We start from the raw sequence: 14,681 nt of genomic DNA on the forward strand, positions 1-14,681 counted from the left end.
GGTAACCTGGGAAGATGTTGATAGTTGGTTACTGGCCTATCGTTCTTCAACAGCCAGAAAACGCTTCGTTCTGCGATGTGTAGATGTAACGGAGGCATTCTTGCAAGTAGTCCAGCAGCTTCAGCGCCGACAGTTTTGTATGCGCGTATGATGCGTCGTGACATGATGCGGCGAAGATTTTGCAATTTAACGACATTGTTTTGGTTGAACAATGCATTATAGAAAATCGATGAGCAGTATTTCAGCAAGGCCACAACAGTGCCAAAAAACATGATTCTGCGAGCGCGGTTACTGTAACCAAAAACATTGGCACAAATGGGAGTGAGTAATGACACGTATTTAAGACCTTTCTTGATGATGTAGTCGATGTGTTCATTCCATGTGAAAAAACGATCAATGATGACTCCCAGATATTTGAAGGATGATGATTAGGGTGGTCCTTATTTTCACATTTTCGAATTTTTTTGATTCCTCCCCCCAAAGTTGTTCCCTTATATGAGAAAATAAATCCCTGAAAATTTTAGTCGGATTGGACAATATTAACCCGTGCCGCAGAGCATCTGAAATTTTAGAACTGACAGAGCGCGTAGCCGTTGTATTTTCCACGAGAGCTGCGCGGCGTTGTTCGTGTTTTCCCCAACACGCATATTCCATAGTCCTGTATTCGGCTGGATGCAGTAAAAACAATTTTTTTCCACAAAAAGGTCTTCTTTGGCACCTAAATAAAGATTCTGGAGTATAATCGGCATCGGAAAATATTTTGAGGTGATTGAGGAACAATTTCTAAAAAATGCTCAAAATCAACATGGGAAAATTCCAAGAATTTTTGATTTTGAAAATGTAATACCAAAAAAGGATATCAAACTATGTCAAAATAAACCCCAAACCAGTGATACCAATAATTTCTTTTATTAAAAAAAAATTAATATAAAAATTGAAATACTTCCCCAGGTAAGGTGCACGGGGGAAGTCAGAACGTTTTTTCACAATTTCAACTTTGATCAGCTGTTACTCTCGTACTAATGAACCAATATGGCTGAAATTTGGTATGTAGGTTCCCATAAGGGTTCTCAACCTATGGTAAAAATTTCAGCGCGATTGTCGCAGTAGCTTTCGCACAATCGAATAAAATGTAAGTTGTTCTGACTTACCCCACTTTGGGGTAAGTCAGAAAATCTACAAAATTAATTGGTATTATTAGGATTCGACCCTGATCGATGCGCAATATGTCGAATAACATGTTTTCGAGGTCGTAGAATCCAAATCTGGAGTTATTTTTTTTGTAGGAGTGGGGGGTGATGCGTGGGGAGGGGGCAATTCTAAATTTTTCGTACATTATTGTGTAATATGTCGATTGATATGTTTTCAAGGTCGTAAAATCCGAATCTGCAGTTATTTTTTTTGTAGGAGTGGGGAGTGAGGCGTGGGGAGAGGGAAAATTTCGAATTTTTCGTACATTATTGTGTAATATGTCGAATAATATGTTTTCGAAATCGTAGAATCCGAATTTGGAGTAATTTTTTTTTGTAGGAGTGGGGGGGTGAGGCGTGGGGAAAGGGAAAATTTCAAATTTCTCCTACATTATCGTGTTATATGTCAAATAATATATTTTCTAGGTCGTAGAATTCGAATCTGGAGTTATTTTTTTTGTAGGAGAGGGGAGTGAGGCGTGGGGAGAGGTAATATATCAAATTTTTCCTACACTATCGTGTAATATGTTGAATAATATGTTCTCGAGGTCGTAGAATTCGAATCTGGAGATATTTTTTTTGTAGGGGTGGGAGGTGAGTCAAGGGGAGTGAGAGTAAATTACAAATTTTGCCTATATTAATGTGTAATATGTCGATTGATATGTTTTTGAGGTCATATAATTCGAATCTGGGGTTATTTTTTCGCAGGGGTATGAGGCGAGGCAAGAGGAGAGGAGAAATTTCAAATTTTGCCTATAATATTGTGTAACATGTTGGTTGATATGTGTTCAAGGTCGCAGAATTCGAATCTTGAGCTAGTTTTTAGGGTCGAGTGCTATTCATGTATAACCGTTTGGGGAGAGGGCCCCACCCATGCGAACCTACGACTCACCTTCCACCTTCACCATAAAAAATGACTCCGGATTCGAATTCTACGACCTCGAAAATATATTATTCGACATATAACACGATAATGTAGGAGAAATTTGAAATTTTCCCTTTCCCCACGCCTCACCCTCCACTCCTACAAAACAAATTGCTCCAAATTCGGATTCTACGATTTCGAAAACATATTATTCGACATATTACACAATAATGTACGAAAAATTCGAAATTTTCCCTCTCCCCACGCCTCACCCCCCACTCCTACAAAAAAAGTAACTGCAGATTCGGATTCTACGACCTCGAAAACATATCAATCGACATATTACACAATAATGTACGAAAAATTTAGAATTGCCTCCTCCCCACGCCTCACCCCCCACTCCTACAAAAAAAATAACTCCAGATTTGGATTCTACGACCTCGAAAACATATTATTCTACGTAGTACACATCGATGAAGTCGAATCCTAATTATCAATGTTCACTTTTCTGACTTACCCCATAGCACTAATTTAGGGGGTAAGTCAGAAAAAGCGATATAAATAATGAATAATTGAAAATTAACAAAAATTGAATACTTGGGGTTTTACATTATTGTTTTAGGAATACTTTCACTTATAATATCACTTTTACTGGTCATTTCTTCTTAGGTAAAAAGCAGTTTGAAAAACACTGATTACAATTTGAAATCAAATTCAAAACAGCAACTAAAAATGAACCAATGAAAAGCCTGTAAAATGAAACTGGGTCGCGAAATTTTTTATGCTGTGATGAAGTAGGGGTAGTACCCTCAAGTTACCCCCAGGTAGCGCTTCGGCAGATATAAGCCTCTAAGAGCTAGAGCAGTTTTTCTGACTTACCCCGAATTCGGACTTCCCCCGGTGCACCTTATATTAAAAAAATTGATTTTTTAAACAATATTCCTTTGTTAAAATTTAATTTAAAAATTATAAACTCAAGTATTATTATTAAACTTTAATTGTTTTTAAAAAAGATAATTAACTGTAGTTTTTAGGATTGCTCTTTGATAGCTCACAGGGGTGATACCTACTTGTCGAAATCATTCCAAAAGGCTTTGTCCCTTTTACATTTTTTATAATGAACAAAATATTATTGGGACTATGTAAGTAATAGCTGTAAGAGGTGAGCAATCCAAAATTGGTAACACTAGTTTGGGATTTATTTTGACATCGTTTGGTATCCTTTTTTGGAATTACATTATCAAAATCAAAAATTGTTGGAATTTTTTCATGTCAATTTTGAGCATTTTTTAGAAATTGTTCCTCAATCACCTCAAAATATTTTCCGATGCCGATTATACTCCAGAATCTTTATTTAGGTGCCAAAGAAGACTTTTTTGTGGGAAAAAATTGTTTTTACTACATCCAGCCAAATACAGGACTATGGAATATGCGTGTTGGGGAAAACACGAACAACGCCGCGCAGCTCTCGTGGAAAATACAACGGCTACGCGCTCTGTCAGTTCTAAAATTTCAGATGCTCTGCGGCACGGGTTAATATTATCCGATCCGACTAAAATTTTCAGGGATTTATTTTCTCATATAAGGGAACAACTTTGGGGGGAGGAATCAAAAAAATTGCAAAAAAAATTTTCGACCATGTAAATAAGGACCACCCTAATGATGATGTCGGAATTCTGATACCATTAATTTGGAAGTTGATAATATCTGGGCATTTTGGATATTGTCGATTAACAACCATAATTTGGGTTTTTTTCATGTTGAGTTGGAGGTTTCGTGATTTCAAAAATGAGAGAATAGCCTTTAGAAGTTTCGTTACACGATATTTCAGGACTTTGGCTGTATTGGAGGAGACAACAGCGAGTGAATCGTCAGCGTAGCAAAAGATGTCCACCCAAATTTCTTCAATTATGCGCATAATGTCATCGAATACAAGATTCCACAATAGGGGCCCAATAGCAGAGCCCTGTGGACACCCCCTTTGAAGGACTTTTTCAAAAGATTTGAAGTGGACAGTTCTGTCTTGAAAGTAAGAGTTGAGAATAGCGATGATGTAATGCGGAGCTCCCTTATCACTCAAAATTTGCAGAACATCAGACCATCTGGCATGATCGAATGCGCCATGTATATCAAGGCTGATCAGAGCAGTAAACTTTTGTTACGAACATTAGGTACAAAAAGAATTTCGAAGCATTAAAAAACCCAATTTATGAGTAATGTTAGATAAACTAGATCCAGTCTCAACGAGCAAACGAACATCGTGTAATCGATTAATGATTCACTTATAGTTTCAACGAAGAAGCCACCTGCTTTTATTACACAAAAGATGAAATATTACATCAAAATTCGTTATCGTTATCAATGAGTAACCAACAGAATGAATTCACCAAAAAAATATCATCGTTAATATAATAATGCACATGATCTAATCTTTTCAGCACCATAAATATATTCGGATATATGTAAGTAGATAAGTACATAAGTACATTCAACAATACAAACAGATCAGTATTTTCACTCAAGCTGTTTTCGAAATTGCAATCAAACTCGACTCGTTCAACTTCCCAAACCGAGTTTCTCATATTTTTCCAAAGATGATCGTAACTCGTTAACGATACTACTGATACAAATGAGCTCGATGTTTTGGAACTTTTCTAATAAACTGAGGCACCAGTCGTGTTTTTGGTTTTCGTGTTGTAGTTGTGGTTTCAGTATAATCATCCTCATCCTCATCCTCCACCTCAGAGCTCTGAGTAGTTGCAATCGGTGTAGTTTCAGTAGCTCGAGTCGGTATTGTTGTCTCAAACGTAATCGGTTTCTGCGTAGAAGTAGCTGGAGTTTTGGCAGAAGGTCGAGTAGGTTGTGTTGTCGGGATATCTTTAAATAATGGTTGAGCTGATTTCGAAGCAACTGGCTTATCACTTGATATCTTTTCACGGCGTTTCCTCATTCTCCAGCGATAAACATAAACCGAGCATGCAGTTAACAAGCAACATAAAAGCAATAACAGTAGCAAGAATAATAATATGATGATGAAAATTTCGCGTTTTCTTTCGGAAAAGGAAAACGCCGTCTGTTTAGGAATTAGTCGTTCGAATGAGCCATCAACTTTCTGGTAAATTGTCATTCCGTCGTACTTTTCTAACCAGGCTTTTGAATGCCCTTGATCTTTGCAATAAGATCTATCTTGACAACTCATAGTGTTTTCAAGAGCAATTGCTGTTTAGTATGACAAAAAAAAAAAAAAAGGTAAATGTAGGCTACACAAAATTAGGAATAAATATAGTTGCATCAGGTAAAGTACTAACAAGTGCATAAAGCCGGATAAGGATCTATGCTAGTTTGGTAGCGAACAGGACAAGGCCTGGTTTCGTACTCAGGCCCTGAGCAACTAGGACAACAGACTGGATCTTTATTTTGATCATCGGTTACAGAGGTGAATTTTTCTTGCAATGCTGCGTAAATGCAAACCATATGGAATTTGGTGCGTTTAACTTTACTACCGTTAGTTTCGGTAGTAAGGCTTCCCGTATTAGGTCTAACGATCACTGAACAGCCAAAAAATGCTGCGTTTCCACGTCTGAATTGGTTATCGCTGAAAAAATTGATTACAGGATTGGATACATCGTCGGATACATGAAAAATGAGGGAATCAGACAGCTTACTCGGACCAATCTTTTGTCTTATTCGTCCAAAAAAACCCAGCAAATCTCTCGTCAATTGCTATCTGACCTCCGCGTGATGGTGGTGCCTCAAAAACCATAGTAATCTCTTCAAAAGCAACAGGATCTGAGAGAAAATTAAACAACGATATGATAAGTACTTTCATCACTATGTTAGCAGTGAGGCATCGCAATTGACAGAAAATTTTTTGATCTTGGACGAAAATTTTTGAAAATTTAAATTTGGAAAAAGATTAGGAAAAAACAATAAAATTCAGCAAATTGATCTAGAAAGCTGAAATTTGGTTTGTATCCTATTTTCGACCTGCCGAGTCGATTGGTGGCGGTTTCAAATCCTTTTAGAGCTTCCAGCGAATTTTAAATTTCTCCAGTTTTCGAAAAAACGCTATAGGTAGGTAAATAGGGGGGAAACGAAATTCAGCACATATAAACTCAGATTTACTTTACCATCTTTGCGACCTTTCGATTCACTTCAGCAGTATTATCAACATTTTTTAGTGTCGGTTCAAGTCCAAAATTTTCTACAGTAAAGTAAGTAATTTATAGAGGATCTATTGCACCCCCTCCCCCCGGTCGATCCTCCGGGATAAGTTTTTCCTTAAAGCGGGAGTCCTAAGGAACAGCTGTTCTAGCCCTTGAACTCAAAAAAAAAAAAAGTAGCGTAGCCCTACTTACAAAATGGCGGCCATTTTGATTGACAGGTCAGCCGAAATCGCAGATTTTGCGTTTCAACATAGGACTTTCACAACAAAGTAGATCGAAAGATCAAGCAAAAATTTATCACCTGTCAAAATTTCAAGTGCTAAAGTGCGTTTTTTGATTTTTGATGAATTTTTAAAAAAATCAAATTTAGGCCAAAAATGAGGGAAAAAATCACAATTTTACGAAATTGACCAAGAAAGCTGAAATTTGGGATACACCCTATTTACGACATGTCAAATCGATTGAAAGCGGTTTCGACCTGTTTTGAGCAGTTCTGGAGCCTTCAGCAGATTTTTGAAACTCGAAATTCCCACAAAATTTCAGCACCAAAATGGAGTTGGAAAGCTGAAATTTATTCTTCAAACTAATTTCAATGCGCTACGAAGTACTACAGGTGAATTTCAAGTCGTTTTGGAGCCTCCGGCGACTTTTTGAAAATTCCTGGAGCCTCCATCACATTTTTGAAACTATAAATTTTCACAAAATTTCATCAAATGGAGATGGAAAGCTGAAATTTACTCTACACTCCTATTTTAACACCCTCTTAAGACGACTTCAAGTGGGTTCAAATCATTTTGGAGCCTCCAGCCACTTTCTGAAAATTACTGGAGCCTCCAGTAGATTTTTGAAACTTGAAATTCCCGCAACATTTTATCAAATTAATGGAGTTGGCAATCTGAAATTTACTTCGCAAACTAATTTCAATATGATATGAAGTCGACCACAAGGTGGTTTCAAATGGTTTTAAATGATTTTGAAGCTTCCAGCTACTTTTTGGAAAATTTAAATTTTGAAAAAACACCAGCTCCAAAACATACACCAAAACGACTTGAAATCCACCAGCAGACGACTTCGTAGGGTATAGAAATTTGAAATTAGTTTACAGAATGAATTTTGACTTTCCATCTCCGTTTGATGTAATTTTTAGGAAATTTAAAGTTTCAAAATTCTACTGGAGGCTCCAAAACGACTTGAAATCTCCCCCCCCCCGTTGACTTCGTAGCGTATTGAAATTAGTTTGCAGAATAAATTTCTGCTTCCCAACTCCATGTTGGTGAAAATTTGTGGGAATTTCGAGTTTCAAAAATCTGCTGGAGGCTCCAGAACTGCTCAAAACAGTTTGAAACAGTTTCCAATCGATTTCGCATGTCGAAAATAGGGTGTATCCCAAATTTCAGCTTTCTTGGTCCATTTGGTAAAATTTTGATTTTTTCCCTCATTTTTGGGCTAAATTTGATTTTTTAAAATTCACCAAAAATCGAAAAACGCACTTTAGCACTTGAAATTTTGACAGATGATAAATTTTTGCTTGATCTTTCGATCTACCTTTGTACGGTCTGAAAAATTTTGTGCAATTCCTATGTTGGAACAAAATCTGCGATTTCGGATGACCTGTCAATCAAAATGGCCGCCATTTTGTAAGTAGGGACACTGTTTTTAGTACAAAGGCTTGAACTGTTCCTTAGGACTCCCCCTTTAAGAAAAAAGTTGTCCCGGAGGATCGACGAGGGGGGGTGCAATAGATCCTTGAGCGAGCTCCTCGACTATTATTCTTGAAGAAAAATGAAAAAAATAAAAATCCTTTGGAGGCTTCAGAACGGCTCGAAACCATCACCAATCGACTCGATAGGTCGAAAATAGAATACAAACCAAATTTCAGATTTCTACGTCAATTTTCTAAAATTTTGGCTCTTTAAATTTTCAAAAATGCACCAAAAATCGAAAAATAAATTTCAGAAATTGAAATTTTTACTGGTGGTATATTTTGGGGCGCTCTTTCGATTCCTCTGTGTCCGCCGTGTCCGGTTCTAAAATTTTTGTGTTTACTTCCCTTGTTAGTGATCTGCTCGACTAATTACAAAACATTTTTCGAAAATCTGTGTCTACCAGTTCAGAACCCATTGTTTTCAGCGATTTTACGACTAAATATTGGGAAAATTTGCTGTTCCGTGCTCAATTGGTAAAATGTTGATTTTCTAGCATTTTTGGCCCAAATTTGGTTTTCAAAAATTCACCAAAATATCGGCCAAGTCACCAAGTGGGTCACTAATAAGCACTGATCGTGATCATACGTGCTCAAATTATAGTTTGGACAAATTTTATGATGGTTTTTTGAAGAACATGGAATTTCCAAAATACATCTGGAGGCTCCAGAACGGGGTTGAAACCGGCTCCAATCAACTCAGCGTGTTGAAATTCGGGTATAGAGTGAAATTTAGCTTTCCAACATCATTTCGTGAAATGTTTGTAGAAATTTAAACCTGAAAACAAAATTTTCTGGAGGCTCCAGAACTGCTTAAAACGGTTCTAAACCATTTCTAATAGATTCGGGGGGGGGGAGGGGAAGTCAAAAATAGAGTAGGTAAATAGCTTCCAACTTTCTCGATTAATTTGGTTTTTTCGTCGAAATTTTCGTCTTAAAAAATTCACAAAAATCAAATAATGCATTTCTGCTTATGAAATTTTGACTGGATAATTTTCGCAAGCTTTTTCAATCTAGCTTCATTCGATTCAAAAAATTTTCTGCCTGTTGAGATCTCTCCCAAGTCAGATGATGCAATTGAACTACCTACGTAATTGTAAGATAAATTTACCAACCAGGAAAAGGATTATCTTCATAAATGATTTTTTTTTTATCTGTCTTAATTTCATAATACATAGAACAATTGCGTACAAGTTGAGCAGCTTTTTGTTCCAAAAACCAGTGCCACTGCTAATAAACAAATTTCAAACACCCGCATTAATTTTTCCAAACCTCATTAAGTATGCGCATCGCAATTGAAAATATTATCAAGTTATTTACCAATTTCGCCATATTACAATAATGAATAGATTTGTTGCAGTATTTACAGGGGGGAAGACATTCGTTCGAGCACTGGCCACTAGCAACTAAATTCCGAGCTTTGTTTAATTGCTTTAGAATTTTAATTCTGGTAATATCGGTTAGATGACTCTCTTCGCAATCCCAGCCAGCACATTCTGAAGTATTATCTGGTCGAATCAACTGATAAAATTTGGTCGATGAACAAATTTCAACTATAAATAAGGTAGATACTAGATTACATATTTATTTTATAACTCACCACTTTCTCCTTCAAAGTGCAAAAATAATTGTAGACGTTATCTCCTTGTTTTTCAAACTGAGGTATATCGTGAGGTACATTACAGTCGACTGTCACTTCTAATTCGGATGGATTTACAAGTTTTATTATCAAACCATAAAATTTTTCATCCCAAGTGTCAGCAGAATAATTTGACGATGGGCACAAATTCTTAATATTTTTAGGACCGTGTGCGCAAGAATGAGCAGAATTGTCCAAAACAGTAGCATCAATCTGTGGATCCACTGCGAAAATAAATTGATTCAGTTACACATATTTCATATTTTAAATAGATGCTTTCAAAAAAAAACAACAACTTAGGCACCTACTTACTTCTGCATAGATTTGGAAAATAGTTATATTCGTCAAAGTCGACTTGCACATATCCAGACAATGATTTGCAACTTGACAACGATGCTGATGTGGAGTCAGGAGGTTGTTCTGATGGCAGGAATGATTGGTAAACGCAAACGATATGTCCAACTATTCCATTTTTCACATTTTCACCCAAAGCTGTATCATAATTCACTCCACGTCGAACTACAAATGCACAGCCAACGTCGTGCATTAAGCTTCTTCTAAACTGCGATGATCTGAAATTAGTTATCGTATTTTAAATTTCAATCTGGGTGAACAAAATTCGAAAAATTCCTTATCCTTACCCTTCGTCCCAATCATTCAAATGATTTCCTGACATTAGCTGCCATAAAATAATTCTCAGCTCGTTCTGCGTTCCCAATTCCATCTTGAACGATGTAGCCGATATATCCATTCTCGAAGTAACTGAAATTGAACACGTTTTATTTCAGAACACGAATACAAGCAAGTAAATACTTGATGAAGATGAAGCAGCTGATATATTTTTACCTTCTTTTCCATCACTCACGGTAACAGTGGAAGTTGTCGAATTTTTCATAGTGGAAGGACATTTTTGAATTAAATCAATAGCTTTATCTTCTATAGCACGATCCCATCGCTGTAAAATAATAGATATACGATCAGAGTGAAAATGAGAACGTAAAATAAACCTAATTTGAATATTGTAGATTCAAGTCACCTATAGATACTTACTTACCAATTCGAATATAATTTTTTTCTTATTTTTCCTACACCATTTAATACATTTGTCTTTGCTGACTTTTTCTCGATATTGATTCATGATGCGAACGATTTCAACGCGAGAAACCAGACTCAATTGACTTTCCCAGCAGTCAAAACCAGAGCAATACGGCCCTTCCGGTTTATTCCTCTGCAAATGAAACAATAGACGCAGGAAATGAAACCATATTCTTCAACGCAGAAGGTCGAAATAACAAGACCATACTTACGACGGGTTCGAGATTCGCATTACAGAATAAATACACGTAAGGTATTTCCGGATATAACTTCTCGTTCCAGGTAGTTTCACATTTCGATAGTTCGTCTTTATTGGTTACATTCGTCAAGTTGAGCACTTTCTGCATTTCTCTCGGATTTAGAAGCTCGGACTCGGAGAGTTTCAGCTCATATACTGAAAATAAGATCAACAATAGAAGAAGATTCCGCAAGAAGGATGTTCAAAATAGCAAAATGATTAATACTTACGTAAGAATAAGAAGTAAGATGTGATAAGATTCATTGAGAGATCTGTAAACATTCAAGACAAGTTTCTGAAATGAAATTTCATAATTACGTATCGTTCTTTAGTAACACTCCAGCACCAGTAATCACACAAATTGCTCATATTTGAAGGATAATTTTATCAAAGTTTATACATTTTGAAAATTTCATTTCCTGTTGATTGATTACCGGATAATTAATTTCCTTTTCCGGTCACCGAACACTGATTTGAGATTTTTTCATCGATTTTTTTTCGCAAAAAATGATAACAAAAACTCGCGCATGCGCACGCGCAAGTTTTGCACATTTTGACTTGAATGGTTTCTTAGAATTATTTTTTATTTTTTTTAACAGGAGCAAAATTATCAATTCGATTTTTGGCGAATTTTTCAGCACTCAAATTCAAAATAGATTACTTTTACCTATTTTGGAGATTTAGATAATGCTTTTTTAGAAGAAAAAATGTAAGTGCATTTTACTCTGGAAAAATTTCACCATTTCCAAATCATTCAGAGCCCTCGAGCATGATTTTCGATTTCTGCAGAATTTCGAAATTTCTCCAGAAGACGTGAACATTGATTTTCAAATGCTAAAGTGCGTTTTTCGATTTTTGGTGAATTTTTGAAAATCAAATTCAGGCCAAAAATGAGTAAAAAAATCATAATTTTACCAAATTGACCAAAAAAGCTGAAATTTGGGATATACCATATTTTCGACATGCCAAATCGATTAGCAACTGTTTTAAACCGTTTTGAGCAGTTCTGGAGCCTCCAGCAGATTTTTGAAACACGAAATATTCACAAAATCTCATCAAATGGAGTTGGAAAGCCGAAATTTACTCTACAAACTAATTTCAATACGCTAAGAAGTCGACTGCAGGTGGATATGAAGTTGTTTTGGAGCCTCCAGCGACTTTGTGAAAATTACTGGAGCCTCCAGCAGATTTTTGAAAATTACTGGAGCCTCCAGCAGATTTTTGAAATTTTAAATGTTCCCAAAATTTCATCAAATGGAGATGGAAAGTCGAAATTCATTCTGCAAACTGATTTCAATACGATACGAACTACGAAGTGGACTGCGGGTGGATTTCAAGTCGTATTGGAGCCTCCAGCGACTTTTTGAACGGTCTATGGCGTTTTTTGGAGAATTGAAATTTCAAAAAGTAGCTGGAAGCTTCAAAACCATTTGAAACCACCATGTAGTCGACTTCATATCGCATTGAAATTAGTTAGCGAAGTAAATTTCAGTTTGCCAACTCCATTTGGTGAAATGTTGCGGGAATTTCAAGTTTCCAAAATCTATTAGAGGCTCCAGTAATTTTCAAAAAGTCGCTGGAGGCTCCAAAATGACTTGAACCAACCTGAAATCGTCTTCAGAGGGTGTTAAAATTAGAGTCTATAGAGTAAACTTCAGCTTTACATCTCCATTTGATGAAATTTTGTAAAAATTTAAAGTTTAAAAAATCTGATGGAGGCTCCAGTAATATTCAAAAAATCGCTGGAGGTTCCAAAACGACTTGAAATCTACCTGCAGTCGACTTCTTGGAGTATTGAAATTAGTTTGCAGAATAATTTCAGCTTTCCGACTCCATTTTGATGAAATTTTGTGAAAATTTCGAGTTCTAAAAATCTGCTGGAGGCTCCAGAATTGCTCAAAACGGGTTTAAACAGTTTCCAATCGATTTGGCATGTCGAAAATAGGGTATATCACAAATTTCAGTTTTCATGGTCAATTTGGTAAAATTTTGATTTTTTCCTCTCATTGTTGGCCTGAATTTGATTTTCAAAAATTCACCAAAAATCGAAAAACGCACTTAAGCACTTGAAATTTTGACAGGTGATGAATTTTTGCCTGATCTTTCGATCTACTTTTGTACGGTTTGAAAAATTTTGTGCAAGTCCTATGTTGGAACGCGAAATTTGCGATTTCTGCTGACCTGTCAATCAAAATGGCCGCCATTTTGTAAGTAGGGCCACTTTTTTTGAGTACAAGGGCTAGAAATGATCCTTAGGACTCCCCCTTTAAGAAAAAAGTTGTCCCGGAGGATCGACGGGGGGGGGGGTTGTGCAATATTTCCTTATAAGCGGGCTCCCCGAATATAAAAATGGGAAAAAATACAAAAAATAAAAAACTTTATGTTCATTGGAAAATTTTTAAAATTTTTACGATCGACCGTAATATCTGGTTTAAAACCAACCTCCCAAATTCAAATTTCATCATTTCGAGCAATTCCGAAGCTTTCAGCCGAATTTTTGATTTCTACAGAAATTCTAAAATTATCCCACAAGGTATAGAAATTAATTTAGACAGCTCAAAATCGATCAGGAACTTCAAATCGAGTAAATTCCAGAAAAATTGAAAAAAAAACAACTTTTCGAATAAGATATCCAACGAGTAGTTTTTTCGTTCAGATAATGCCTGATGTTTTTACTCGATCATCCGAATTTAAAACAATCTCAATATTTGGCCTTTTTAAAACCTTCACTGGGTTCTCAAATTTCTCCCAAAATTCCAAATCATTCTAGAAGGGCTAAAAATGCATGCAGATACATACCTACATCAGGCGAATATCTCATTGAACAAAAAATTGACTGGTACATAAATTACTTAGCTACTTTGAAAATGTGATTTTCTTCACTTTTTAGTTTTTCTAGAATTTACGAACAAATTGCTTAAAAATTCACTTTGGAAATCACCCTCCAGGAATTTAGCAGTAAATGCTTAACACAATCCAGGAATTACCCAATACTTGAGTACTGATCTGTAAAGTGTTAGAAGCTGCAGTTTATTTTTAGCCCTTCATGAGCAACTCTGAAATTTTTCTCGAGGAATTTTTTTAAAAAATCGCTGGAAGCTCCAAAACAGCCCAAAACTAGAAAACATTGATGTTTGGAAGTTTAATCAAAAGGATTATTCGCAATGGTTAACATTTTTCAAAAAATTGTATACTTCGTGAAAAGTTTGAAAATCACCCTTGAAACATTTTTTTTGAATTCTTCAAATTAAAAAAAATAAAAATCCAAATTGGCAGCCGAAATTTTGTTTATCAATGAAGATTTTAAGACATGCTCTCTCCTTTCTCGATCTAGCTTATTGTTTTCCTCGAAATCGCCCTTATTATTGAAACAAAAAAAAAATTCAATCAGAAAGTTTCAGTACCTACCTACACAGGGAAATTCCTGAAATTTACAGTTGATTGACCGTATTTTGTTCAAAATCAACCCTGTGAATCCGAATTTCACCATTTTGAACCATTTTGGAGCCTCCGGTGCGACGTTTGATTTATCCTGAATTTTATGATTTTTCATCCAGGAGACTTGGAAATCAATTTGGAGAAACTCAGAATTGAGTTGCGGATTATTTTCGACATATTTGAATGTTTTTTGACCAGCATTTTTCATGACAGAAAATAGTGAAATTCGGTTTGAGGGAGCTGATATCAGCTTTAGGACTAGTTTCCATCTTTTTTCTTCATTTTTTTTGAAAAAATCACCTTGGAAGCCGCAGAATTACAAAAAAATTGTGAGATTTGGTTTGAGAG

At 35.9% G+C, this 14,681-nt stretch overlaps 1 protein-coding gene across 1 annotated transcript; it reads right to left on the bottom strand.

Moving 5' to 3' along the window:
• Positions 1-4,480: 4,480 nt before the first annotated feature.
• On the bottom strand, positions 4,481-11,349 carry LOC135839275 (uncharacterized). The gene is made up of 12 exons (XM_065355242.1): positions 11,126-11,349; positions 10,870-11,051; positions 10,617-10,790; positions 10,409-10,517; positions 10,204-10,324; positions 9,875-10,134; positions 9,524-9,786; positions 9,244-9,444; positions 9,039-9,153; positions 5,721-5,844; positions 5,364-5,650; positions 4,481-5,274 (listed from the first exon to the last, which is right to left on the bottom strand). Exons 1-12 carry the CDS (start codon positions 11,175-11,177, stop codon positions 4,673-4,675), a joined length of 2,490 nt encoding a protein of 829 aa, XP_065211314.1. The 5' UTR covers positions 11,178-11,349; the 3' UTR covers positions 4,481-4,672.
• Positions 11,350-14,681: the final 3,332 nt, after the last annotated feature.

The sequence above is a fragment of the Planococcus citri genome, chromosome 3, assembly GCF_950023065.1.
Source record: "Planococcus citri chromosome 3, ihPlaCitr1.1, whole genome shotgun sequence".
NCBI classification, from domain to species: domain Eukaryota; kingdom Metazoa; phylum Arthropoda; class Insecta; order Hemiptera; family Pseudococcidae; genus Planococcus; species Planococcus citri.